The following is a 26,098-nucleotide window of genomic DNA, read 5'->3' on the forward strand; positions in this document are numbered from 1 at the left end:
AAATACCGAGTACATCCCCAACGTTTACAAAGCGGACAAACAAGCATCGTACGTCGTGCTTCCTGCATTCTAGTGACCGCAATCACTCCACCATGCTCTGATATCCGTACCCAGTATAACAGGAGAACTGTGCCGTCGATCCCCTCTACCTGTATGCATAGAAGATTCCTCCCACATACGCCCTATGTCTCGCAAAGCTAACCGCTGCCCGCAGTTCCAATAGCAAAAGATCTAAAGAAAACCCTACCCGCAGATGAACACTCTAACGCTCGGTCGACCACAAGGCGGCCAGACCCAAAGAAAATCAGACCGTATATCGTAAATGCGCTCAAATGCAGACTGAATACTTCCATATCCCGCTCGAATTCGTCATCCTCACACGTTCTAAATCAGATGATCTCGTGCGCAGTATTCGGCATCGCCTCCGCAGTACTAACAGCTATCGGCGGACCAGAATTAGCAGCTGTTTCCGTAGAAGCGACTAACACTTCTTCAATAATGGCTTCGAAAGCCTCGCTCTCCCCATCGCCCAGCTCGACATCATCGTCCAAAATGCCGTCCTCGTCTTCTAGGTCTGCGTCCTGGGTGCCTTCGTCGTCGTCCCCACTCCCGCCCTCCCCTGCCGACTCTTCGACAAAGGGCAGTGAAGTTGCTGAAGTTGATGGCAATGGCGCTTCGTCTCCGGCCGGCTCTTGACTGTCTGGACCCTCCACCACTTCATGATATCCCTGTTCTTGCTGTACAGCAGGCGGACCCGCAGCCGGTCCTGCAGTGACAGTCGTAACATTATTCGGCTCCTCGCTGACCCCAAACTCCATCGTCACCGTGATAGAATCGGGGTTCGGCGTCAAGGGGGGTTCTGCTTCTGTGACGGCTTCCGGGCCATCCTCGGCCTCCTCCTGACCTCCCACAAGCCCTTCCCAGACCAAACCCGTCATCACCCAGAACTCGAGTGCCGCATCAGCGACCTGGTCCGCTTGGCCACGGTCCTCCTTATCCCGTTCTCTCTTTTCGTGCAGACGACGCTCCAGCTCTGCCTTGACGAGCAGTTCGTCTTCAAGACGGCAAAGCGAGCGAACTTCTGGTTTGCGTGAACACACTGGACAGTGGTATGTTACCTTGCAGAAGCTGCAGGTGCAAGGCGGGTTGGCTGCTACGCAAGACTATACATTCACATTAGTAAAATCCAAAAGTGAGGTGATCAAATGACGGGTGCTTACATCGCATACGAGAACGGCACAATAGGAACATTCCTTAAGCGGCACACACTGTGGCCGATGATCGCCCACAGGACGTGGGTATTGGCAGAAGTACGCGCCGCAACCTTCCCACTGCACAGGATGACGCGGAGTGCACGGTAGTGGTGGGGGGTTCGTAATCGAGCTGGGTTGAAGTGCTCGAGAACTGTTGGACCAGGATGCGGAGTTTCGACTGCGCAAGCCTGAGGCGCTGAGAGAGCGTGGGCGGCCAGAGCTGACGGGAACGAAAGGAATGGATGTGGAGCTGGAGAAGAGATCCGTAGCAGGATTTTGAGGCAGAGGCGGCGCCGCCGAGGACGTAGCTGCAGATGGTGTTGAAGTGGGTATCAAGATCTGCGATCGCGACAACGGCGCCTCGTCGGTCGCTGCAGCTCCCGACTCGGCGGGGTCTATCGATGAGGATGTCGTTGGGGCCATACTCTTCCCATTATTTCCGTTCTTGTTGGGGTTAAACTCTGGTATGATCAGTTGAGGCGGTTCATGATAGGACTGAACGAATTCGCGTTCGGTATGCATATCTCGATAGCCACACTTTCTGAACTTGAGAGCTCTGAAATCGTGTTCTTTACATATCGGCGTTTTGCACGCTCGGCAGGACACCTTCCAGCGAAAAGTTCGGTAACAGTCCTGACACAGCCCTCGCGGACAGATGTTTGCTTGAAGATCCAGACTCTCCTGCTTCAGGTAGGAGAGAATATCCACATCCTCGCCAAGCACATACTCGTAGAGGCCGTTGTTCTTCATCTCTCGCACGTAGTCGACGGGACGAAGCTGGTTTAAAAAATCTGGATCCTGATATTCCTTCGTCTGGGGTAACGGTGCAGCTCGGATCTTGTCCGCACCTCTGCCACCTAAGCCAGTTCCAAGCACCGCGATTCCGCCGCCTCCAGAAAAGATGGGTTCCAGACAGCACCAATGCATGTTGAGTTTCGGGGGATCGCGGTTCGCGGGCGGAATGGGGAGTCCGCCATTCAAGTTTCCGCCGTCTTCGGAGTCAGACGAATCATCTTCGTTCACATTCTCGTTCATCAGGTTCGGTGACCTCGTCGCACCCGGCGCCCACCAAAATTTATTCGGAGGTTCCGGTTTGGAGGCGCGGTTTTGCTCGGCCAGAGAAGCAGACGAATCGTTGCCTGATGAACTGGCGCCAAAAGATGGGCCAAGTCCAAGTGCCAAATTTGTAAAATGCCGTGTCCTGACCCTCTTCTTAGGGATTGGTCGATTAAAGGCACAGCTAGCGCAGAGAGTCTTGCGACATCCCATACAATGCATCCGCACGCTGCACGATTCGCAACGCTCCAGTACAACCTCCTTGCATTGCGTGCACTGAATATTCTCGACAAAGGCCCGATGGCTCCTCCGGAGATGCGCAGGAACGTGTTTGCCTTCGCCAGCGGTCACCCCGTTTTCGGGGCCGAGCGGCTCGCCCTCGTACCCCGTCTCTTCGATTTCCCAGAGTCTGCCATCGTTCTGTCCTAGCCGCTGGGTTCCTTCCACGGGTCCGATGCGATTGCTCGATCGCCACAGCCGGTCAAACGGCACCCAGACCTCCATGTTCTGCGGGCCAGCTCTCCCGGCGTGGTAATCCTTTCTCCGGAAACATCTTCCTCCTGGAGTCGGACACCAAGCCGTGTCTGTCCAAATCCCCAGCTGATGACAAATCTCAATCAGTTGATGTGTTGGATCGGAGTCGGAGTCGCGTCGCGCGAGTGAGGAGGGTAGGTATGGTCGTCGGCGATGGTGACGGGCGCGATATGTGTACAAGCTCTTGAGTGCCAGCTTCTGTCTTCCCCAGGGCGAGTTAGTTGTGATGTACCGGCCCAGAAATGGCACAATATGGTATTTGATCGAGACATGCTTGCAACCGCGCACCGACAGATGCTGCAGGCTGTCGATACATGGATTGACTACGCTTCCGATCAATTCGATGCCCGTGACATTGGTGTTGCAGAGGTCCAGGCTGGTCAGCCGTGTCCCGCATGGTCGTATAACCTCGATTAGGAGCGCGTCGAAATTGTAGAGCTTGGACTGTCTCTCTCTGTTGTCGGGCGTCTCATTCCCAGGACCACCACCAGCAGCGGGCTGGGGAAGGCGGAACGATAGCGTCTTCCATGCCAGCGGGTATATCCTGAGGAAGTCGCGCCAATGCCGTGAGGTATGGTATAGATCCAGGATCGAAGCGGTCGGGAGTTGTGCGATCAGCGAGTCAATGATGGGAGGATATGAGGTGAAGATGTGCTCGAAACGGCTGAGGGTCGCATGGTGCGGTGCGGGCTCGCTGTCCGTCACGGCGGTATCCGGGATTGGGATGATGGATAGACGACTCTCGGAGGTCTTAGATAAGGAAGGGAGGATATCTCGCGGCTCTTGAAGGGTGCTCATAGTCTCCTCTGGCTGCAGGGCGAGGCTCTTAGCAAACTCGGCTCCAACAAGGCAGTTCTGGCGGCGCAGTCGGCAGGGAAACATACAAGATATGCATGTAGGTCGGGGGAAAGGGAATCAGAATGAATAAGGTTAGAGGAGGGGTCTCAAGGAAAGGATAGGTGAGAGAGTGTGGAAGGGAGGAAGCGGGGCGGCGGTTGGTTGAATCTGATGTGCCAGAGCCTTTAGGAGTTGGAGGTTGCGCTGGAGCGGGAGTTTGGGGGAGTCTATCGGTTGGCACGCGATCGCTCAAGAAAACCCAAGCAAGTCGCCTTGGGGCTTGCTTTTCTGCGAGTGAAAGCCCTGGAGTCCGCGGGAAGCGCTGCTGCCTCGCGGTACCTCCAGCTCGTGCGGTAAATAAATAACACTCTCTGCCGCTGGCTGTCGGCTCTCTCCAGGGCTGTTCTGTAGGGCGCAGGCAACCCAGCCGTCGTCGCAGGTCTCGGGTTGTCAAGCCTGGCTCCAAAGGGCGGCCAATCAAATAAATAGGGTATGCAGGCATCCTCTAGGTTTGGACGAGCCCTGCAAAAAGTCCACCACAGTATCCATCGCCCACGAGATCATGTGAGCAGCTATATCAGATCTCTCTGTGCTGATTCACAGCGGCATTCGGACCGAGTATTGGAAAGCAACGCGGAGAAGATGTTGAATATTCCACCTGGTTCCCCCTGACCACAGGCACACCTCCCCCCACCCCCAAACCCCCAAATCCCAAACCAGCTCTCTCCAGATACAAACACTCAAAAGGCCCGGGGGATGGATTGGTACAACGCCGAAGATCCAAAACGCCGGACATCCTAGGTATCATGCAAATGGCAAACAAAAGAAAAGATGAGAGTGTATGGCAATACAATAACTTCGTCAGAACACCCAGTTCCCCTCCATATCTTTGTCCTCCAGCCCATCGAACAAAATGATGTCAAAATCCAAATCCCCTCCACAGCTGTTCTCAGCCGGCGGCCACAAGTCATTACTAACAAACGAGAAGACTGGTGAGTGGGTTCCAGTAGTCGGGTTGTTCAGCTTTCGCGCGCTGTCCGAGTCGAGATCAAAAGCCGGCCGCATGGGCGGTTTGTGGAACGCGATCTCTATAGTCCCAAAGTATGGAATGGTGAGCCTTCCGCTGCCCTCGGTGCGCCGATTCGGGTCCAGCGCCCAGAGCAGTTTTTTGATGACCACGGCGCTGCGAGCAGCGAACTTCTCCCTTGAACTGCCCTGGCTCAGCTTCTCCATTTCTCGGACGACGCGACACACCATGGCGAAGTCGCTGCCCCTTGTTCTTTGCACCACACTCTTCTCCTTCGTCGCCATGTCGATGAGTATGTCGAGCCCTATGGTGACAGTGGCGATGAAGACCCCGAGTTCGGCAAACCTGCAACACGTCTGCGTGACGGCAGCATTCCGCAGCGCGAACCATCTCATGATGATATTCCGGCTCGCTTGCAGCCCCGTGATCTTGGAATACTCATACCTGCTCTCATACTGAGCGCGCAGTAGGAATGGGAGGTGTACGAAGATCTTGAGTTCCAGATGCCAGATCTGTTGCACTAGTCGCTGCAGCACCATTGCCGCTTCCTCAGACCGTGCTGTTGATGGCATGCTCGGTACCTCCCACCACTCTTTCGAGAGTTGCTTCATGAGAGATTCGAGCTTCTCGTCCAGGCTGAGAGCATGGACATAAGTTTGGGGCGTAATGGTGCCATCGAGCTGAGAGATCTGCCGTGAGAGCATGACGAGCTCGGCACGGTGAATCATACGGGCGTCGCCACCCTCTTCACAAGGATACTCTTCCGAAGCGAATGGGAGACGGAGATGTAGGCCGAGGTATGTTTCGACGTCAACAATGGAGCGCCACAGGATCTTAGCGCCCTCGATGGCTTCTATCGGAGGGTTGATTTTCGGCTTCCTGATGATTCGATGGAAGCCCATTAACTGGGCTAAGTTGACAGCTCGCCGGCAGATGAGCCAGGCTTGCCTGAGGTTGGCGCTCTGGATTTGGTAGACGGTCAGGAGAAGGAGCGTCTCTAGACCGGGCAGGGTGCAGACCATCTCATCGGCGACCGAAACGAATGAAGAAACGGCATTGACATAATTCTCGGCGGTGGTGTTCAAGGACCAGATATGGTTCAAGCGTGTAGAGTCGAACTCGGGCGGAAGAGAACCTATGCAGATGGCCAGGTGGAGCAAAGTGCGTGCTATAACAACCGTGGGTTCTTTCGCAACGGCAGACATATCCAAAGCATAACTTCTGGGATCTTGGTTGACATAAAGCGCTCTTGAAGGCTTGTAGGCGCTTTCGAAGATGGTCCAGCTGTTGGTCGAGCCGAATATTACGTCCGAATCATGCTGGGAGGGTAGAAGTGCGACCAAACCCCTGCGTGCTGAGTCACATTCCGACTTGTCTGGTCTGTCGGCAAGAGCCCTGGTTGATGGCGTCGAGGTCCAAGTTGATATCTGCGCCGTGGGGTCCTCCTGCGTAGCTTGCCAGTGGACAATTTTTTCGCCAACGGTTGAAATGCTGTGAGACTCTGTTTTGATCTCCGGCAGAATGCCGAACAGCGACTTGGGCTTCTCATCAGAGTCCGGTCCAGCAATGGTGGGGCTCCGGGAGAGGTTCAAGGTGGAAGAAGGGCTGGACGGTATACTCGCAAATCTGCGACAAACGAACTTCTCAAAAAGCTGCTCCAGCTTGCTAAGTCTTTCCCCGATGTGCAACGGACACGGGTGTTGTTCACCGTCGGTGCTTCCACTGCTGCCCATCCCGCCAAGACTCGATTCGTCCCCTGAACCTGAAGGTTGAGAGAGTTGGTGCATCTTCCGTCGTTTACCTGGGAGGACATTGATTAGCAGTCCCGATTGATTGCACCTAATGCCATGAGCAAAGGAAATGCTCACATTCCCAGCAAGCTCTCAAGACCTGGGACGGTCTCTTTCTCGCTGCACAATGTCTTGATCCGCTATCCATATCTATATGTAGTGGCTCATCCTTGGACGCATAGGATAGGTAGGGAGATGGAAGTGTGTTGCCTGCCCCAACCAAGCAGCGATGTGTTTGTTAGCGGAGCATGCCCGGGATGCAGTGCTCTTTTCATTACGGACATCGATGGCGAAGGTCGGATGTGGTTGCCGTTCTGCTTTCGGCCGATGGTTCGTCCGCGCCAGCGGGTGCACCCCCAGCCAAGCAACTTTTGGCCCGCGGAGCGGCGCAACCTGGTCTCCAACTCCGCATTATCCATCCCGTTACGGTATGAAAAAGAGTCAACCCACCTTTACAGTCTCATCAGACTCGGTGCATTCTTACAAATTAACATTGCCGCTTCTCATCTCGAGACTAACCCATCGCACTCTGAGCGATTATTTTTGAAGAGGGCACGCATCGTTTCTGCTGACATTGTGGCAATCACTCAAATCGAATCCTGCGTCCGGCGGACGTACCGAGTACCGTTACACCATCATAAACGGCGGACAACAGCCATAGGGAGGCTCGAACGCAGCCGGTCCTTACTTGCCAGTCACGTATACACGCTGGACCGTAAGATTCGACCTGGCTATAACTCGTACTAGTCGTACATGCGCACTGCTCAAGATAAACAAGTCGAGGATTCGAGGATGCCCAGCCAGCATCTTTTCGGGGCGTGTCCCCTCTCCATTCATAGTTTGCAGTGTGGTGACTACTGCGGCAGGGCGGTGTTGGTCTAACACTCTCTCGCGCACAATTTGCAACGTCGAATTTGCCCACCGCGAAAGAGGACAGCGACTTTCGCCCATGGGTCATGGGGAAATTCCGGACATCTCGCATCCAAATGGATCTGACGTGTTGTAAAACCGATGTACGAAAAGCTCCGAATCGATGATATCCGGACGAATCGGAGCCCCGTGAGATTTGGGGAGTGGGCTGATGCATCCGAAACATCCAAAAACAAAAATAATAACTTCTAGGAGAACTTGACGGCGCATGACTATTGACGTTGGAAAAAGGAGAATGTAGAGTTGGAATCAAGCTAGCTTCATATACGTGACTGGATAGTTGGAACAAATATGAAAAGGGAAGGAACTGGGAAACGCACAAGGGGAATGCCTTCAACGAACTAGAGGCCGTGGCGTGCATTGCTGGTTAGAAATTCCCATTAACCAGGTTTGCCCGTCAAGATGGCTTGGTGGCTACTGTACGGTTCTCAACTTGTTTAGAGCCTGACTTGCTCATCAGTCCGGTGCATGGTCCGTTCAACATAACGAGTCGGGGTGAACGTCGGAAGGTCGCCTGCACGTTCAGCGCCCTGCTAATAGTGCCGAAAGCCGCTCGTTTTGACATCAACCCGGCCGCCCTGGACTGTACCGAGTCCGTCCGGCCACATATGAATCACATATCCGACGGGTCACCAGACAGGCTCAAGCGTACATGTCATCATATTCCTCTTCGTCATGATCGGGCGGGGGCGGCGGCTGCTTTTTCTTGAGAAGTTCCTTACGATCCAGCGGGCAAGTCGAGTTCAGCTTCAGCCAGGGGGCAATGCACTCGAGATCAAAACGGTGGCCTTCGTGACAGGGTAGCTGCACAACAAGCGGGTACTCGTCTGCCGTGTCTACTGTTAACGGACCAAGAGCGCATGGAGGAGGTCTCAGTTACGTACCATCTAGAAACGGATTGACACAAATCGGACAGGTGTCATCCTTCTTCAACGCCTTCTTCGGTACTCTCTCCAGCTCGTCCAGGAAGCTATTTGGCACGCCCTTCACCTCTTGCGGAGGGTCGTCCGCATTCTGCCTCAGGATCTCGATCATGTTTGCAAGAAGGTCGTTTCCTGCAGCGCCTTCACGACTCTGGTCCTCCGGCGCTCGTCCGCGCATCAACTCGAAAGCATTGGCGAGCAGGCGGAATGCAGCTGCAACGTTCTCTGGCTCAGGAAGCGCATGTACGTTATGGTGTGCCTGAGGATCAGAGGTATCGACTAGTTCGAGTGTTGAGAAGAAGGTGGAGAGGTCCGGCCGCCGCGGGGGATGCTCTGGTTTCTCCTCCTTGGCAATGTTGTGTTCCTCTTTGGCAGTCAGTGGATTGATTGACGGTTTCTGGATACTCCTCCAGCTTACCCTCATAGCCAGACATCTTTACCAGAGCTTTATCTGTGGTGGACGAGCCGTGGAGAGTGAAGTGGCGAGCGCACGCTTGGGAGGCTCACACAGAGCAAGGTATACACAGTACCGTATAGAAGTGAGAATGAGGGGCCAGACGCGTCGTCATTGGTGCCTGTGGAAGAGCTTCTGGACGCACGGACAAGAACGAAAGCACGTGACCAGCAACAAGCAAAGAGACATTTCAATGTTCGGATTCTGCCAGGTGAGCTCGACCATATCCCTCAAGGTGTTCATGCGTACAGGCATTATCGTCGACTTCTAAGGCGTGTATTGGCAGAGTCCACCGTAATTGACAGCGAACTACTCCGTACAGTACATGCTGTCTTTGCAGGCACAGGATCAATAGCAGTTTGTGGGCAACGCACGTGTGGTTCCCCTGGCGCTTCAGAAATTCCTATAATGGATTAGCCAATTTTAACGACAGCCTTCCTGTAGCCAGCCATTGACCATGGTTCCTCTCATCTCCTTCCTCTGGCCGGATCAAACACCGAATCAGAATCAACCTCCGTCTTCCGAGTACCCTTCTCAATTACACCCAAGGATGAATCAGTCAATCACAAGGCGGCATTGCCCAACGTTTCAAGCAAGCTTTTAAATTGGCCATGAACTTTTGGGAAGGTCGCTCAAGTGTCTCTATGCCGGAATTGCAGGATACCAGTATAAACGGGCCTTCTTTCCACTACTAGATCCTATCTTTTGGAGTACCAACACTCAAACTGTCAATTCTGGGGCACTCACAGACGAGCGCTCGCTTCTCGCCCCTTCTATATTCCCAGCACTGTTCTGATTTCCCAATCTTTGCCTCTATACACTCAGCATGCGGGCCTCAACCTTTATCCAGGTGTTTCTGAGCCTCCAAGCAGTGAGTGCAATACGTATTATACAGTCCAACGACGATGGCTGGGCCGAAGGAAACCTCCGGGCTCTCTTCACAACCCTCGTCAACGCTGGCCATCAAGTAATACTCTCGGCCCCCGCCGAAAACAAATCTGGTTCTGGTTCGTAACAAGTTATATGTATGCCGATGGCAACGGTTCTAAGACTATAGGCTCTTCGGATTCGCAACCTACGAAAGTGGACAGTGACGGATGTAAGGCCTCCCTCGATCTCACCTCCAGGAGGGAGGATCTCGTTGCACAAAACAATTCCTTTTCTTTTCATTGAAGTCTACTGATCTATTCCAATACAGGCGCTTGGAACAGCTGTCCCCCCAACAGCCCGCCAACAGGGGCCAACTCCAGTGACCCACGCCTCAACTACGTCAACAGCTACCCCGTCACGAGCATCAAATACGGCATCGACACCGTCGCTCCCAAACTCTGGGGAGCAAACTCAAAGCCCGAGCTCGCCCTTACAGGACCAAACGTAGGCTCCAACGTCGGCCTAGCCGTGCAATTCTCCGGCACAGTCGGCGCCGCCGTGTACGCCGCCAGAACTGCTCGCATCCCCGCCATTGCATTCTCTGGTGCCTCGGATACCAAGAGCCCCTGGAATGATGTGTCTTTTGCAGCGAAGGTGTATGCGGATTTGGCGTTCAATGTTACGAATACGATCATCGCCAAGGGGACGCCTTACCTACCCGAGGATGTCTGGCTGAATGTGAACTTCCCCGATGTGAGCCAGACCAAGTGCTCGAATCCTTCGCAGTTCAAGTACATTTTGACGAGGATTAACTCGGGGATCTTGAGCAAGCGGGATGTGCAATGGTGTGGGACAGACCGTTTGCCAACGGAGAGCGATATCATCAAAAAGACTGGTTGCTATGTCGCTATCTCTGTCGGAGATGCGGCTGATAAGACAACTGTTGATGCAGAGAGGCAAGCAGTCGTGCTCGAGAAGTTGAGGCCTCTGTTGACTTGCGTTTGATGTGAATGAAGTTGAGAGGGCCACCCCCAGAAGCAAGTGGAGTAGGCTGAAGGATTGCAACGTGGGTTTGGGGCTTCAGTCCCCGCCGATCGCATGAGAACGTAAATAGGATGAAGTCTCAGAAATCGTGCACGTAGCAACAATAAAATTCTCCGTTGTGCCGCGAATTGAGTTCTTGGTTCTCTATGGTAGAACATACAGTCATAACGTCCCATGGCGATTCCAGTTCGCCTACCTCATCACAGATATCACCAACACATCGCTACGACCTGCTCATCTGACCGGTCCCCATTACTCATTCTCTTTGACTCCTTTTCAACTCAAGCCCTCCTCGCTGCAGCGGCGCACTGATCTACAGCCCAGTTAGCCCATACCGTTATTCCACGTCTTCAACTTCCTCAACGTTTCTCTCATCGCCTCCCAGATAGAGATGGCCACTCACCTTTCTGCGCCTGGCACTCCTGCGTCGAGAAGTCTGCCTGTCCCGAGTTCGCCAGGTTCGCACACCCGTTGAACTGCTGATCGCATGAACGCTGCAGCGCAGCGGCAAGGTTGACGAAGGTATCGCCTTTGACGGAGAAAGGACGGTCCTCGTTGCCAGAGTCCAGCACCTGTGGTGGAGTCAGATAAGGTGTGCAGGGGATGTTGGAAGGAGTGGGTGATGGTCAATGGCGGTAATGGTAGAAGAGATAATGGTAAAGTGTGGGGACCTTACCGGAGTAGCCTCCACGCCTCCAAGAGCGCCAGAGAATGTCTGCGCGTTGTTTTGGCGGACGACATGCAGAATGCGGGCTTGCGTAGTGGCGGCAGCGGCGAGGACGGCGATGATGAAGACCTTCATTTTGGAAAATGGTTTAAGCGCGACTTTTCGCAAATGTGGAAGGAACGAGCGAATATAAAGACTGTGAAGATGGGCGAATACAGCAATACTGCGACCAAGCGCTAGTACTTCTCAATGAGCGACAGAAAGAAAAAAGTAATGTACGATGTGAAAATGAATGGAAGCGTGTGCAGAGCATCTCTATCCAGGATGGCGATGGGTACATATATACTGCACCATCTCGCATCCGACTGAACACCCCCTTGTACTGCTGCTCTGCGTTAGATCACCTAATTCAACCATTTCAATTGGCCACAGTCTGGCTTACGCCACTAGAACCCTGCGACCACCTGCTGTTCAGTCGGACGTGAAAAGATGCAGTATATCTGACGGAGTCTTCACTCAGTGCCAACGCTTAAACCCCCACGCCTCTTCAAACTCCAAATATCAAGGTGCTCCCGCAATGCTGTTCATCGAGCGTTCTCCAGCATTCCGAACCGGCGAGATCGCAATTCTGAAACACGCAGCGTCGAATGTCCCGAACACGCGATGCCTCATCGCATTTCTGCCGGCTGTATGCGCCAGAATCTCAACATGGCCGCGACAAATTGGAATCGAGAGCAGAGAACATTGTTTCGAGCAATGTCGGTTTTGGTGGTGGAGGGATAGATTCCGGTGTAGGGCTGTCCGCGAGCCTGGGTTATGGGACGTTTATGCGCGGTGCGCTCAGTCGCTGGACAGTTGGACTTGGAAAAAGTTAAGCGCTCTGTGCATCTGTGAGCGTGAGAGCATTGTGTGGTTGCGCATCAATGTCGCAGACTGGCTTGCGGGTACTTGGCCGTGGGTGGATGAGACAGAACGACCGAAGGACATGCAACCGAGAAGGCTCTTTAATAATATGATTATTCTTCCTCCAGCTGCTCTCACAGGCATGGGTCCCGCTCTGTACGTCACAGTAAGTGATTTCTATGTGCCAAAGTCCAGATACTTTTCTCCCGTTTTGACAGTCATGTCTTTACAGGAACGCGGTTAGAGGACCAAGAACGACCAGTCATCTTGATGCAACGGTAGTGAGGAAGAAGAAATCAGGCTGGAGGAAGGAAGCTGGCAAACAACATCCCTTGGATGATTGCGTACATGACTGCGCCTCGTAATGCGAACTGGGAATATAGGCTGTGTTGTCGTCCCGCAGGGGATGTTGCCTGGTGTGCAATCCAATGGGCAACAACAATGTACCAGATTGGATAACCAGAGGATAGTCGGTTGATGATCTGAACGTGGAAACTGGTTGCAGCGGCCACAACAAGGGCCAATTGTGGAATGGCCAGGTGTCGAAAGTCGCAGATCCTACCCGCACCGTCAGCGAGCTGAATCGGGGGCTCCTTATTGGTTCTAGACATCAGAGTCACTAGTGGACCTTGCAGCACCGTGATAGCGGTACAGGAGAGCAACCAAAGCATGGGTGCAGCGATGAGAAATAGTGGAATATTGGAGACAGTCCAGTACCGAAGAAACCCGACATTCCTACAGAACTTTATCAGTTGGAGCTCACTGTGGCAGTAAGATAGATACACTGACCAGTAGTAATCCTGTACCCATGTGTATATACTCGGAATCAGCTCCTCGCACCACGGTCTGCTGGGTTGATGATCCATGCAGAATTGCTTGTATGCGAAAGCTTGTGGAGCGATGAAAGCCGACACAGGAAGAGCTCCGGCAACGCAGGTGGAGAGAATTCGACGAGCATCATGTATACTCAGTTTCATGGCGAATATTTGACGAGAAAGCTGTACGACATCGTACAGAAAGATGATGCAACTCAGCAAGCCATTGCTTCGGAACAGCGTAGCAAGTCCAAAGGCTATGCCCGACGCCGCCATGTAGGCATCTTGTGAGATGGTCCAGGCTCCAAGTGTCTTTTCCGTCTGTCTGGCACGGACATAGAAGAGCATTCCGGCGAAATTGAGGGTGGAAAACAGTGACTCGGCATAAGGAGCAGATAGGAAAAAACCCGCAGGCGAGATGATGTGCAGGGCAGATGAAATGAAAGCAATCTCTCGATTATTGTGAGGTCTTGAAATCGCATGAGCAAGACGAAACAGGACCATCACAGAGATGAGATGGAACAGGTTGGAGATCAGTATACCTGCCCAAACATAGAGCTTCAGCGGAGTTTCGCCCCGCCCCCATAGAACTTCCCCAGGAGTAAGCGTCTGACCTCGTGTAGTACATCTAGTCAGAACATACGATCTTTTACGGCTGCCATGAGGAAGGAATACGGCCGACTAAACGCCCATTCTTGTTCGTAAACGTAACCCCGCTGGGCAGCACCCGCAAAATAGAAGGCGTCCCATCGCAAGTGAGCGCGTGTTACACGATCAAGAAGCGACTGGGACAATGCCTGGTCGGGAGGATGCACCGTTTCCCCCAAAAGAATGCGCGCCGAAGTATCATAGCCAGGTCCGGGGCAGAGGACTGCGAGAGAGAGGAGAAGCGCTTTCCATAAGGCAAACGCGAGAAACAGATGAGCCACCCAATTTCCCTTGGTGCCTATGCCAGTGCGCCTGTCTTTTTCGGCCTTCATTTCAACGATGATGTCCTCAATCTTGCTGGTGTCCGCGCTGGGAGTTTCCGAGGTCGATGTTAGGCCGGTACGGAATAACACCAACTCCGAGTCGATCAGATATCGCTTAAGCTCCCCTTTCCTCGTTAGCAATGCACGGACCACTCGCTCCACACATCGTGAGCTTTTCGACACTCGACAAGGTGATCGCCTTTTTCTTCTTCTCAACCCACGAACCCGTCGACCCGCCGCCAACAAGTTCACGGTAAGCGCATCATCCATCACGGACGGCCTCCGCATATATTCGCATACTCCGCACACTTTGCATGCTTCAGTGCTGGAGAAATGTCGGTTTATGAAGATGGCTAGAGTGTGGAATGGCAGCAATGCATTCCCCTCTTAGAGATTCAGGACCCAGTCAATGAATTGGACATTCGCTGACGGTCTTGTTCTCCATGACAGAGCCTCTCTCGACGATCATAATGGCACCAAAAGGAAAGAAAGCGGCACCTGTAAGTGAGCCCAATGCACTAAGCTTTTTAACCTGCTGACCCTTCCAGGCGCCCTTCCCCCAGGGCAAGGCCGGCAGCACCAAGAAGGCGAAGAACCCTCTCATTGAGAAGCGCCCTCGCAACTTCGGCATCGGCGCTGATATCGTGAGTCGCTGTTGAAGCACATGGCACACAACAACATTCACTGACGCGTTTTCAGCAACCCGCCCGCAACCTCTCTCGCATGGTGAAGTGGCCTCAATATGTCCGTCTCCAGAGGCAGAAGAAGATCCTCAACATGCGCTTGAAGGTTCCTCCTTCGATCGCCCAGTTCCAGCACGTTTTGGACGTAAGTTTGTGTGGGCGCCGTCATAGTTCGCCAGTCGCTGATACTGCATCACTAGCGCAACACCGCGGCTCAGGCCTTCAAGCTCCTGAACAAGTACAGGCCCGAGACCAAGGCTGAGAAGAAGGAGCGTCTCAGCAAGGAGGCTACCGCCATCGCCGAGGGCAAGAAGAAGGAGGATGTCTCCAAGAAGCCCTACACTGTCAAGTTCGGTCTGAACCACGTCGTCGGTCTCATCGAGAACAAGAAGGCGTCCCTCGTCCTGATCCCCAACGATGTCGACCCCATCGAGCTCGTCGTCTTCCTTCCCGCGCTCTGCCGCAAGATGGGTGTCCCCTATGCGATAGTCAAGGGCAAGGCCAGGCTCGGCACCGTCGTCCACCAGAAGACCGCTGCCGCTCTTGCTCTGACCGAGGTCCGCTCCGAGGACAAGAACGAGCTGTCCAAGCTCATCTCCGCCATCAAGGAGGGCTACCTCGAGAAGCACCAGGAGGCCATGCGCCACTGGGGCGGTGGTATCATGGGTGCCAAGGCCAATGCTCGCATGGAGAAGAGGAGGAAGGCCATCGAGAATGCCATCAAGATCTAGATATGACTGGCATGTGCATGCGGTAATGGGTATCTCGTGGGTTCAGGCGTCACTTTACTCGTCACGGGAAGGGTTCTATAGCAATACCTGGTGTTTAGGACGACCAAAAGCGGCCAAAGAAGCTGCAATCAATCATCATGAATTTCACGTATACTCACAAAAGGGCATTGACGTTTATTGAACTTCTTAGCAACTCGTAAACGAAGGTTCCACAAAGTATGTGGGTCGGCGGGTTCGCGGCCCTGCTTCCACGCTGTGGTGCCTGTGTGCAACTTGACGCCTGGTAAATAGAAAGAGCCCCTCACATGCTTCATCCCCGCCACATCCGGGTTCCTCACCATCCATCATACCACTTGCTCCCCAACAACGGCTACACGAATCAAACACACTATTGTCACACGCTCATGGACTTGCTGCCTTTTTAGTTGGGGTATAGCGGCCGGTGATCGAGTGAGTCGAGCAGTGGCATGGTCAATTCGTAAAGGTGGTGCTTCATTGCAATGACTGCTCTTGAACATCATAGCTAACACATTCAAAGCTTGCTTAACTCTTCAAACTTCTACCACCAGATTTCATTCAGCCGACCCATCCACCATGCCATTGACCGTCTTGTCCGACTCAGACGTCCGTAACTTGCTCCACGGCTTGACCAGAGATGAGGTCCTAGATCTCCAAGAAAGCCTAGCCGATGCGCTGCACTGCTACTCGACGTCAACCGAAGAAGACAACAATGGCTGCGGATCTTCGTACCAACCGCTGCGCACATCATTGAAGCGCTGTGACGGACAGACCACCCTGTTCATGCCTGCTAGTAGCAACGATGGACTGGGTGTCAAGATCGTGACATTGGCGGAACCGAATAGCTCTTCCGAGCCGACAAGCTCCAGTCCCAAGACCGAAACAAGCTCCAAGAGTAGGTCTAGCATTGACGAGAAGTCTATATCATCACTTTCCTCCCTACAGATCTCCTCCCGGTCATCGCAAACGTCCGCATCTACACCCGCATCCGCATCTGAGCCCCCAACCCTGAGTGAGGAAAGCCGCACCACCCCAAAAGGCACACTCACCCTCCTCGACGGCAACGGCGCCGCCCGAGGCTTCCTCAACGCCGAAGAGATCACCGCCTTCCGCACCGCCCTAGCCTCTACAATGCTCTTCAAAAAACGCCACAACGTGCACGATCTAGTCGTCTTCGGCGCAGGAAAACAAGCTTACTGGCACATCCGTCTCGCTCTCATCCTCAGGGGCGAAGAGATCCACCACCTAACCATTATAAACCGCACGTACGAGACCGCCGTCAGACTCCTCCAGACCCTCTTCTCCACTGCTCCATCCTCCGACTCCGATCCCTCTTCCGAACAGCCATCACAGCCCCCGCTCCACCGGCCGAAGATTCAGATCATCACCCCCTCCGCCCACGAATACCCTCGACACCTCAAAAGCGCGATCCGCTCTTCCGGCATCATCTTCTGCACGACGCCCTCACTCACCCCCTTGTTCCCGGCATCCTACCTCACCAACCCCGAAGGCCGCAGAAAGGGGCGCTACGTGGCGGCCATTGGATCGTATAAACCGCACATGATTGAATTGCATCCGGATATACTGAGGCAGAATGTCAAGCCGAACCATACGCATATGCATTTCCATAGACATGCTGCTGAGGGTGGGGCAGTGGTTGTGGATAGCGTGGAGGCTTGCCTCAAGGAGGCTGGTGAGGTGGTACAGGCCGGGTTGAGGGCGAGGGAGGTGGTGGAGTTGGGCGAGCTGATTATGTTGGGTCGGGAAGCCGACAGGAGGAGGAGTGAAGAAAACGCGAGGGAAAATGAAAGGAGGAGAAGGAGGAGTAGGAGTAGGAGTAGGAGTAGGAGTAGGAGTAGGAGTATGGCAGGGCTGGAGGGCGGTGAAGGGTTGGATGAGGGGCGTGTGGAGCTGGCTGCAACTGGTGGAGGCGGAGGAACAAAGATGGGAAAGTGGGTTAAGGGGCTGATGGGTCGGGTGAAGGAGATGGAGCATGATGCAGTGGACGATGTGGTCGATCCGTCGGTTGGGAGCAGTCTTTCCGACTGGTTGCAAAAGGGCAACGTCATATACAAGAGCGTAGGATTAGGGCTCATGGACGTGGTCGTGGGTCATCAATTAGTCCGGTTGGCGGATCGGAAGGGCGTCGGTGTGGTTATCCCGAGCTTTTGAGGGGGAAAGCAAAGGAGACGAAGAAGATGGGGAATTCGACGCCTGCTGTAGATAGGGGTTCGGGACTCTGGAAGAGCGCTTTGGGAGTATAGACTCGACGGTTGATACAAAGTTGACCATCAGTACCAAGCTAGGCAACAGGTAATATACTACATAGAGGATACCTTGGTAGATGGACACCCTTTATGATATCAGGTCAAAGGCAACAGCATGGTCCACAATGCATATCTGTGAGGAGATAGCCACCATCACAACCCCCATCATCATAGATCCAAAGGGAACGGGGAAGAAAAAGCAGAAATCTATTCATTATCAACGCTCCTGGCGAGTTTTCGAGTTTTCCACGTCCATTCCCAGAAACCTTCCCCATGATGCACTGCATGCCCCAAAACCCGCAACCGATGATCAATGCACATGCATTTCGAGGCAGAGCTAGACAATTTAGAACAGTCAAGGACCACAGTGGAAAGAAGAAGAGACCATGACATCGCGGGCATCCATCATCATGCACACACAATAGGCGCTTCCCTCCTTTTGTACATAAGCCATCTCGTCGTGCCCAATCTTCACGCTCGCCTTGGAGCGTTCGTTCCTCTCCCCACACTCATCTTCAAATAACCATACCAATCACGCAAAATAACTCTTCCATAGCACACCCTCCAAATCCTCTAGTTGCTCCTGCTCAAACGCCTAAGCTCAACGTCAGCAAACATATCCGCTTTCGTTGAAGTGGAACGCAAATTCAGACTCACCTTAACATCCACATGCCAAGTATCCTGCCTAGTCTTCTTGAAATCTGCCAATATACTCTTTACACTCTTGCCCACCATGCCCGGGTCCGCCGCCGCCTTCCTTGCCAACGTCGCCAACACCTCTGGTAACCAACCAGGTGGGGGACTTGTATACGGGAACGCTTGCACCAGCGCTCCCAACCCCAGCACCGCCGCATGTCTCTTCAAGATGACTTTATTTTGCTCCGGCGTAGGCGTACCGGGGACACGGCGTTTTGGCAGGGGATTCTTCTCGAGCATGGTCTCGAATTCCAATTTCAGGGTCGACACCATGCGATCCCGCAGTCCGACGGGAGAGCAGCGAATCATGCCTGAGAGCGTGGTCGCGGCGCCCATGCGAACCTCAAATTGCACGTCGGCCAGCATTGCGGAGACGCAGTCGAAGAGTTGTAGCTGCTGGTCTTCGGACATGAGGAAGAGGCGGCGGAAGTAGATGACTTGGATGTTGATCAGGGTGCGGAGACGCTGATGCCATGACGTTGCTGTGCGGCCGATGCGGATGAGGGCGTTGATGAAATCCTTGTCTTCGCCTTGGCGGTGAGGTATGTTGGGGAGGTGGCGGAAGACGTGGTAGGCGAGAGACTGGAATTCAGGGTCTTCTTTAATGTCCATCATGTGTAGGAGCTGCTCCATGAAGACATCTGGGAAGAATTTGACGAGCTGGATGCACTCGTATGATGAGAGCATCGAGTTTAGCCACAACAGCACCGTCTTACCGCCCGATGTGTATGACGACGGCGTTTGTTGTCCTGCAGGGCGTTCCTTTCGCCATACCTCGAGACGGTCAAAGACATCCTTGATCGTCGCAGTGAACTCTTCAGTGGGCTGGTAAGGCCGGACACCAAGCGGTGATGCTTCCTTTTGTGCCTTGATCAACGTGGGAACGTCCTTGTACGCCTCGTGATATCTCGTCCGGTAGATACTTGCGATAGTCTGACCCATTGCCTCCCGGACACTCTTGTACGGATGGTCAATGTGTTTCAGGAAGTCTTCGAGGATAGGCTTCTCTAACCGGAAGTGCCAGCCAGCATCGCAAATACACTGTTGCAGCAGGTGTATCTTCGAGCTCTCCTTGAAAGCCGCGCTTGACTCCATATCTAGGCGGAAGCTGGCTAACCAGTCAACCAGCGGCCATCCTCGCCTAGGATCTTTCCCTTGCAAAACTACATGGAGGAAGCTGGTCCAATAAGACGAATTCTCAGGTGTGAGACCATCCTTGAAGATGCCGCGCACGATAGGGAAGCAGAACGCCCAGATTTCCTGACGCTGTTCGGGTTTCAAGTCCGCTGCACACGATAGCAGAGCGGCCATTATCTCGGCGGTAGCACGGTGCTGATGCTTGTCGCTACCATCTCCGTACACCGTCTGAGACAACTCCTTGAGGTCCTCAAAACTTACTTCAGCAAGGTTGTGGAACACCAATTCGAACGCGAAGCTCAATAGCATTGTGTTGGACATGCGGAACCGGTCGGCACCAGAATCACGCGGTTCTTGCTTCAGATATGCGAAAAAGGTAGAGAACCAGTTGCGATCCAGAAGCTTCCCTATCTTCCTCCGGACATTGGTCTCAAGCTCATCATACTCGAGCGGCGGAGCATTTGGCAACACCGCTGGCATCGTCTTGTTCCACACCAGCCAGCCAGGGTAGTCGTTATCAACATAGTACTTCGCTTCGGGTTGCGCAAAACTGGCGAGAAAGTCTGCCGTCCAGTTCGGATCATCGGTCTTTGTAGGCACGGTGATCTTCTCTGGGATCTCTTCCTGTCCCAAAAGGTACTTCTCGTAGCTGTGGGCGGTAACGGCGCGGATCTGGATCACGGAGAACAAGTTCACCAGAGCACCGGCAAAGAGACTGCGCAGATGGGGATGCTGGTCAATCGATCCCTTCGTAACCAGCTCGATCATCTCATCTGACGCGATGGTATCGTACCGCATACCAAGGCCAAGCACGATGGCTGCAGTCCTGCTAACTTTCTTCCAATGGGCGGTTTGGCAAACCTCGACAAGCTCCTTAGCCAAGTCAGCCTTCTTCCCCTCTATGCGGGCCCTCTTCTTCTTGATATAGTCGCGTCTTTTATTGATCTTTGCCTGCACGGCAACCTCTTCGGTCGGGTCAACCGCGAAAGCGATGGACTGGATAACCTCTTTATCCAAAATCACCATTCGCTCCAAAGCCTTTCCCATGTCCATGACTTGGAAGGTAGCATTGCTAGCAAGCTTCTGTACGGACGGTTTATCAGCGCCAGTAACCTCAATAAAGGCTTTGATCAATGTCGGCGTGAATCTCCAGTCGCGACTGATGGTTTTGGCCAGACTGCCAAAAAGAAGGGAGAACATGGCGCCCTTGATGCGCGGGTAGTCATTCTCAGTTATGGCCTTGGTGAGTGCATCCAGTAGCGACGGAATGACAAGAGGGCGTGCCCCTATGATACACTTGACTGCAGATTCATTGGCACTCTGGGCGGTGCGTCGGATCTCAGTGTACAAGGATACGCTGGATTCGGCCAGATCGAGCAACAACTGTTTGTCCAACTCGGTCTTAGGCCGTGGATTGGCATTATGTCGAAGGCGCTGGAGGTGGTAAACGTTCGCGCGACGTACCAACAGAGGCCTAGGATATTCCTTTCTCAAACCACTGAACTTGAACGGATGAACGTCGGCCCTGAGTAGACGAGTAACTCTATCTAGAACGTGTGCGGAACGTTCTAGACCAACGTCAATGAACCAACATTTATACGCATTGTACAAGGAGTTGAAACAAGGGACATCGTCCTCCTGTTTGGCAATCAGGAACTTGTGGACCATGTGTAGAGTCTCGCCAACACGATGTCGCAGCTCATGAACAAGCTTATAGTTCTTATCATCCTTCTTGAGGGGATAGCCGGCTTCGTATTGGAAGGTGGGTTTCACCTCTTCGTCTTCCGCTTCGCCCAACCCACCATCGTCGTCCGGTCCTTCGGTGTCCATGGCATCCACCTCGACATCATGAGCGGGTTCAGGGTCGCCATCTTTGTGTTCCTCCCTCGTGTCAAACAGAACGGAGATACCGGAAACAAGCAGCCTGAGCAGAACTAGATTCCTCGAAACCTCGTCCGACCAGTCTTTTCCGGTGCCATCTCGCTTGATGGGAGGATCGGGGCCGGTGAGGTCGGTGAGCTGACTGATCGCGTTATTGGCATGGTTCTCAAATAAACGCACCGCAAAGTCGATCTCCTCTGTGCTCGGCGTATGCCACTTGATGTTGAGCTTATGCGGGTCAACAAGTCGACCCCACGAGTCCGTGGTGAGCCCTGCTTTGAGCTCCTCCGGTTCGTAAATCGAATAATCGATGGTGTAGGTGACCGTCAAGTTGAGCAGCAAATGATGGATGAAGTTAGATACGTGAACGGTCGGAATGCCCCTGCAGTTCTTTTGCATGTAGTCGGCGATGTCAAAGAGCTCCTCCTTCCATTGCAAAACGGCGTCACCAACGTGCACAACGCACATGCTGAGGAGACTGATGTTCCACACAAGAGCACGGTCTCTCGGGAGCACCTCAGAACCGGTAGTTCGCGCTGACCCAGCACCATTCTCCCCGATTTCGGTACGAATTCCTGCGAGAAGATGGGGTAAAATGCGCTTCAGAGACTTCTCAGGATTGATCTTGACGAGGGCATTACAAATGAATGCCATGGCATCACGAGCTTGATGTATCACATGATTCGTAATGAAATTTGCGATCTTGTCCAGTGCGATATCGAAAAGCTCTGGAGACAAGGCAGCGAGCAAAGGAGTGAATGCTGCCGGGAGCGTGTTGACCACATTCTCTTCCGGTGAGCCACTGCGGACTCTTGAGGCATCGGGAAGATTTTCAAGCAGAGTGAAAACGCGTCCAAGGAACAACGTCAGAAATTCAGCAAGTCCTGTGGTCGAAGACCGCAAGATTCTGGCTTCCTCCTCGTCGCTCAGCTCTTTGCTGTAGTCGATTTCAATATCGCCCCCGGCTTTCTCCAGACGTTCGACCTGCTGAGTTATCCACTCCATGGCGAGACCGGTATTGTCCTCCTCCCTGGGTGTCTCCGTCCCGTCTCTTGAAACGTGGGAATTGGGACCCTTTGACTCCTGAGTCAGGTCATGGAACGGTACGGTGTAACAGACGCCTTGGATGTAGGACAAAGTATGCAACGTTTTCTCCAGATCGTTGGCATCAATGCCGGGTAGTGCAAGCCCAAGAACAGTTGTGACATGACACCTGTAGCCTTTGGTGCGCGCCATGATCTTCGAGAGCATATGTAGCGCCCGAATCGAGGAGATGGTGCGGTGCACCTCAACAAGCCCCTGCATGGCAGGATATATCCTCTGGAGTGCGCCGGGAAGGATCAGATTGGGCTCCAAGTACGCCAGACTCTGCAGGGTTGAGAGCGAGAAGTTGATCGCTGTGCCACTTTTCGCGAAAATACCCATGAAGATGACTTCGCGTAAACAGAGTACAAAGCGCCGTTTGAGAGCGTCATTGAGCTTTCTGCCTTCGGGAACCTCCATTTCGCCGCTTCGCTCACGATTCCAACGCATGACGAAGAAGTCGGCTAGGTAGAAGACGAGCTGCGAAAGGGTCCTTGTCCAACTGCCCGAGTTGGACGGATGGAAGAAGGTCTCGACAGCTTGAATCAATCCCTCAAGTTTGCTGAGAATGGAGTTTGGGTCGTCTAGACATGCTGGGGATAGCGACATGACGATCCAACGGGCGATGTGGTGAGGAACCGGATGCTTTCGTTGATCTCTATCCAACATGATGGCTAAGCCGGCGCCGAGATCGACGGTATCGCTATAGGGTGAAGTTGCTTGCCCAACCGGTATATCGAGGAGCCGCAAGGCAGCTGTGAAGATCAGCGCAGACTGCTCGCTTGTGAAGATTCCATGCTGCGAAAAGGGAACATGTTGTGCCGGTAGCCAGTCCCTGGCTAATCGCGACAGTACGTCTATGAAATGAACGTCGAAAGCCCTGGACCGGTTGACCAGGGACCACAGGTGGAAGAATGTGGGCAGGAATTCCTGCGGTAGCAGATCCGGCCGGTCTTCGGGAGCGGGATTGGTTGGGAGGAGGAGATTCAGCAGTCCAACGACCACATATCCTGTTTCGGAAAAGGATGTACTGAAGTAGGGCAGAAACTCTTCAAATATTGCCGGTATGTCATGTGGATCAAAATAGTGTTGCGCAAATGTACATAGCTTTGTGAGGGTGCGGGGGTTACGTTTGACGTTGGAGGGATAGGAGCCTCCCGACTCGGTAGGTAGGACGAACAGCTTCAACTCGCGGAAAAGGGGTCGCCAGTCTAAGGTGAGATCCTTCCCAGGGCGCAGATAATGTTTGCGTCTGTTCAATGGATGTTAGATGGATGGCTGGCGGAGCGGGTGCAAGGGATGATGCTCTTACTTGGTCAAGATCATGAACATGCTTGCGAAACGCTCAGCTACCAGATAGTCCAAGCCGGGAGCCAGAGCAAGCTCATAGTAGAGTTTCACAAGCTTCACCCTCGTGGGGCGGGGCAGGTCAAACTTGAGCGACAGCCATCCCCGTATCTCGCGTGTCCAATGGACGGCGCCCGGAGCAAAGTCTCCAGCGGACACGGCAATGTACAGGTGTTGCAAACAGGTGTCTAGGCTATTCTCCCGCTCGGCTTGCCCCTCGGTCTGGTATGGCAGGTATTGGAAGTAGGGAAAGGTTCGTGGGCGGTTGCGGCTCAGTCTGTCGGCATGAGTGCCGTTGACACCACCGTTGGGCTGGCGCCAATCGCCTCCTGGGGAGGTTGCACGAGAGGTGCCGAGGCCAGAACCAGTATCGAGGGCACCGATGAGGTGTGCAGCACGCTCACTGGCCGTCATGATGCCGGTGGTCGTGTGCTCCGGCGGGATTCGAGGCACGGGGACACGGAGTGAAGGAGGGGGCTCGCGAGGGAGGAGCAGTCATCAAAGGGAAGGAAAAAGAGAGAGTTGTCCGGTCGCGAGGGTGACGATGGTGGGTTACAAATAGCCGATCGGGTGGCAATGAAGGTCGCGGTTGGAACCAAGGTGAATGGAGGTTTGAGATGAAGAAGCGTGGGCGTGGTCGTCCGTGGGCTGGATGAGAATGGCACCCGCTCAGAGGAGGTACGTAGGCGGTGGATGCCTGTGGAAGGCGGTAGCAGCGACGTAAGCCGTGAAGACGGGATTGAGGGAATGAAGGGTTTTGAGGAGCCGACAAGGACAATTGTGGGAGCTTATTGGGGTTGGTGGGGAGGGTAGGGTGAAGGAAGATTGCATAGGATCAATGCATGTATGTAGCTATCCGCGCCTCTCTCTTCCCCAACCGCCATTTCCAAGCTTCCCCAAGCCCACTTCCGCCAAGGCCCATCGAAGCTATGACCAACATTTTAGGCTATGCTATATTTGGAAATATAAGCGAGACGCGCTCAGAACCCCGGACCACGACAACCCCATCCATCCATCTGCACGGAGATGTCTGAAGACATAGACTACTTATTATTTTCAACTATCAATTCGCCATCGCAGTCTCGTAGAACACCGGGCAAGGCCATCTCGCAGGCAGCAGAGTTGGCGCAATGGGCTCCCAGTCCTACTACGATGTCGACGCCATCCTCACTGACGCCCAGGTGCGATCCAACACGTCCTCAGATACTCTCTGCAAGGTCCGCACTAACACTCTTCGCATTACTGCAGAAAGTTCCATGCACATTTGAGCTCACAGTACCTGGTCTGGGCTATCTGGAGGGCAACATGACGGGTGACGTGAATTCCTCCCAGCCTCTTCCATGTATTGTATTCACACGCTAAGAGAGGATGGACAGATTCAACAAGGCTCCAAGGTTGAGCTGCCACTGTGGCTGGGTGAGATGCTTGCGCTCAGGCACGTCCAGCCTTCATGTCTAGCAAGCAGATGTCTTCTTGTTCAAAAGGCTTACGTTGCCACATAGTCAGAGTCTAAATACTTCGTCGCTAGTCACGCTCGACCATCCATCCGCACTGGCTCCGCGTGTGCTCAATGCCTTGAAGGCAGACCCACGCACCGTCGACCTGCGAGCCCTTGCGCCTCACTTCTACAGCCTAGGTGCCCGTATACTGGATCTATTCGAGGAAGACGACATGGTACATGTGCTGAGCGAGGTCCGCACTATCTGACCCCAAGACATCCAGCCAACTGACACGCTTCCCCTGCAGACATTCAAAGCGAGGGCAGCCGTCATCGCTGGCCAGGCGCACAATCCTCGAGGCGCTCTAGGCGAAGGCGCCGACTTCATGCGTGGTCTCGATGAGACGGAGAGGAAGCGTGAGTGCTACCAGACGCCATCCTCTGCACTACCTACTAATCGGATCAAATCAGTCTTCCGCGACGCACATGACAGTGCCAAAGCCGTTCGAACATGGATCACCGATCTAAAAAAGAAGTAGCCGCACCCACGCAGTACCGAGCGGCCGGGGTACTGCCAGAGTTGAGCCCACGTTTGATGTGTCACGGTCCATATCCATCAGCCAAAAGATAGGAATCTCCGCGGGATCCTCCGAACAGTCAATGGCGAGCTGAATTGCATAAAGACCATGCACCCAGCCTCGTAGGCCCATAAGGGTCGAGCAGTCAGACGGGCAGAGGTCGCA

General features: G+C 53.7%; 10 protein-coding genes across 10 annotated transcripts; 4 read left to right on the plus strand and 6 right to left on the minus strand.

Moving 5' to 3' along the window:
* Positions 1-40: 40 nt before the first annotated feature.
* On the minus strand, positions 41-4,019 carry EI97DRAFT_401852 (uncharacterized protein). The gene is made up of 2 exons (XM_033796473.1): positions 1,221-4,019; positions 41-1,163 (listed from the first exon to the last, which is right to left on the minus strand). Exons 1-2 carry the CDS (start codon positions 3,723-3,725, stop codon positions 390-392), a joined length of 3,279 nt encoding a protein of 1,092 aa, XP_033652277.1. The 5' UTR covers positions 3,726-4,019; the 3' UTR covers positions 41-389.
* A 327-nt stretch (positions 4,020-4,346) lies between these two features.
* EI97DRAFT_434967 (uncharacterized protein) lies at positions 4,347-6,712 on the minus strand (the record flags this gene model as incomplete). The annotated part of the gene is made up of 2 exons (XM_033798757.1): positions 6,576-6,712; positions 4,347-6,508 (listed from the first exon to the last, which is right to left on the minus strand). Coding segments are annotated over exons 1-2 (1,850 nt in total), but the record flags the coding sequence as incomplete, so codon positions are not given.
* Positions 6,713-8,069: 1,357 nt separating this feature from the next.
* Positions 8,070-8,784, minus strand: EI97DRAFT_451532 (uncharacterized protein; the record flags this gene model as incomplete). Its single annotated transcript, XM_033800350.1, has 3 exons — positions 8,070-8,254; positions 8,312-8,716; positions 8,769-8,784. 3 exons carry the CDS (start codon positions 8,782-8,784, stop codon positions 8,070-8,072), a joined length of 606 nt encoding a protein of 201 aa, XP_033652279.1.
* A 530-nt stretch (positions 8,785-9,314) lies between these two features.
* EI97DRAFT_98209 (sure-like protein) lies at positions 9,315-11,178 on the plus strand. The gene is made up of 3 exons (XM_033803260.1): positions 9,315-9,811; positions 9,862-9,903; positions 10,003-11,178. Exons 1-3 carry the CDS (start codon positions 9,631-9,633, stop codon positions 10,677-10,679), a joined length of 900 nt encoding a protein of 299 aa, XP_033652280.1. The 5' UTR covers positions 9,315-9,630; the 3' UTR covers positions 10,680-11,178.
* Positions 11,090-11,520, minus strand: EI97DRAFT_381026 (uncharacterized protein; the record flags this gene model as incomplete). The annotated part of the gene is made up of 2 exons (XM_033795785.1): positions 11,090-11,290; positions 11,395-11,520. 2 exons carry the CDS (start codon positions 11,518-11,520, stop codon positions 11,090-11,092), a joined length of 327 nt encoding a protein of 108 aa, XP_033652281.1.
* A 1,064-nt stretch (positions 11,521-12,584) lies between these two features.
* EI97DRAFT_451535 (GPI mannosyltransferas-like protein 2) lies at positions 12,585-14,083 on the minus strand (the record flags this gene model as incomplete). Its single annotated transcript, XM_033800351.1, has 3 exons — positions 12,585-13,023; positions 13,078-13,693; positions 13,747-14,083. 3 exons carry the CDS (start codon positions 14,081-14,083, stop codon positions 12,585-12,587), a joined length of 1,392 nt encoding a protein of 463 aa, XP_033652282.1.
* Positions 14,084-14,225: 142 nt separating this feature from the next.
* Positions 14,226-15,646, plus strand: EI97DRAFT_434975 (60S ribosomal protein L8-B). The gene is made up of 5 exons (XM_033798758.1): positions 14,226-14,327; positions 14,525-14,574; positions 14,623-14,718; positions 14,774-14,902; positions 14,958-15,646. Exons 2-5 carry the CDS (start codon positions 14,545-14,547, stop codon positions 15,486-15,488), a joined length of 786 nt encoding a protein of 261 aa, XP_033652283.1. The 5' UTR covers positions 14,226-14,327; positions 14,525-14,544; the 3' UTR covers positions 15,489-15,646.
* A 164-nt stretch (positions 15,647-15,810) lies between these two features.
* On the plus strand, positions 15,811-17,960 carry EI97DRAFT_434977 (NAD(P)-binding protein). Its single transcript, XM_033798759.1, has 2 exons — positions 15,811-15,972; positions 16,027-17,960. The coding sequence occupies exon 2, from the start codon at positions 16,083-16,085 to the stop codon at positions 17,676-17,678; it is 1,596 nt and encodes a 531-aa protein (XP_033652284.1). The 5' UTR covers positions 15,811-15,972; positions 16,027-16,082; the 3' UTR covers positions 17,679-17,960.
* Positions 17,884-24,772, minus strand: EI97DRAFT_434978 (uncharacterized protein). The gene is made up of 3 exons (XM_033798760.1): positions 23,883-24,772; positions 18,431-23,822; positions 17,884-18,368 (listed from the first exon to the last, which is right to left on the minus strand). Exons 1-3 carry the CDS (start codon positions 24,329-24,331, stop codon positions 18,306-18,308), a joined length of 5,904 nt encoding a protein of 1,967 aa, XP_033652285.1. The 5' UTR covers positions 24,332-24,772; the 3' UTR covers positions 17,884-18,305.
* Positions 24,773-25,047: 275 nt separating this feature from the next.
* Positions 25,048-26,065, plus strand: EI97DRAFT_476799 (GINS complex, Psf3 component; the record flags this gene model as incomplete). Its single annotated transcript, XM_033801948.1, is given in 6 exon segments — positions 25,048-25,098; positions 25,166-25,234; positions 25,294-25,369; positions 25,383-25,609; positions 25,664-25,772; positions 25,827-26,065. 6 exon segments carry the CDS (start codon positions 25,048-25,050, stop codon positions 25,892-25,894), a joined length of 600 nt encoding a protein of 199 aa, XP_033652286.1. The 3' UTR covers positions 25,895-26,065.
* Positions 26,066-26,098: the final 33 nt, after the last annotated feature.

This window comes from Westerdykella ornata, assembly GCF_010094085.1.
Source record: "Westerdykella ornata strain CBS 379.55 unplaced genomic scaffold EI97scaffold_18, whole genome shotgun sequence".
Classification (NCBI taxonomy): domain Eukaryota; kingdom Fungi; phylum Ascomycota; class Dothideomycetes; order Pleosporales; family Sporormiaceae; genus Westerdykella; species Westerdykella ornata.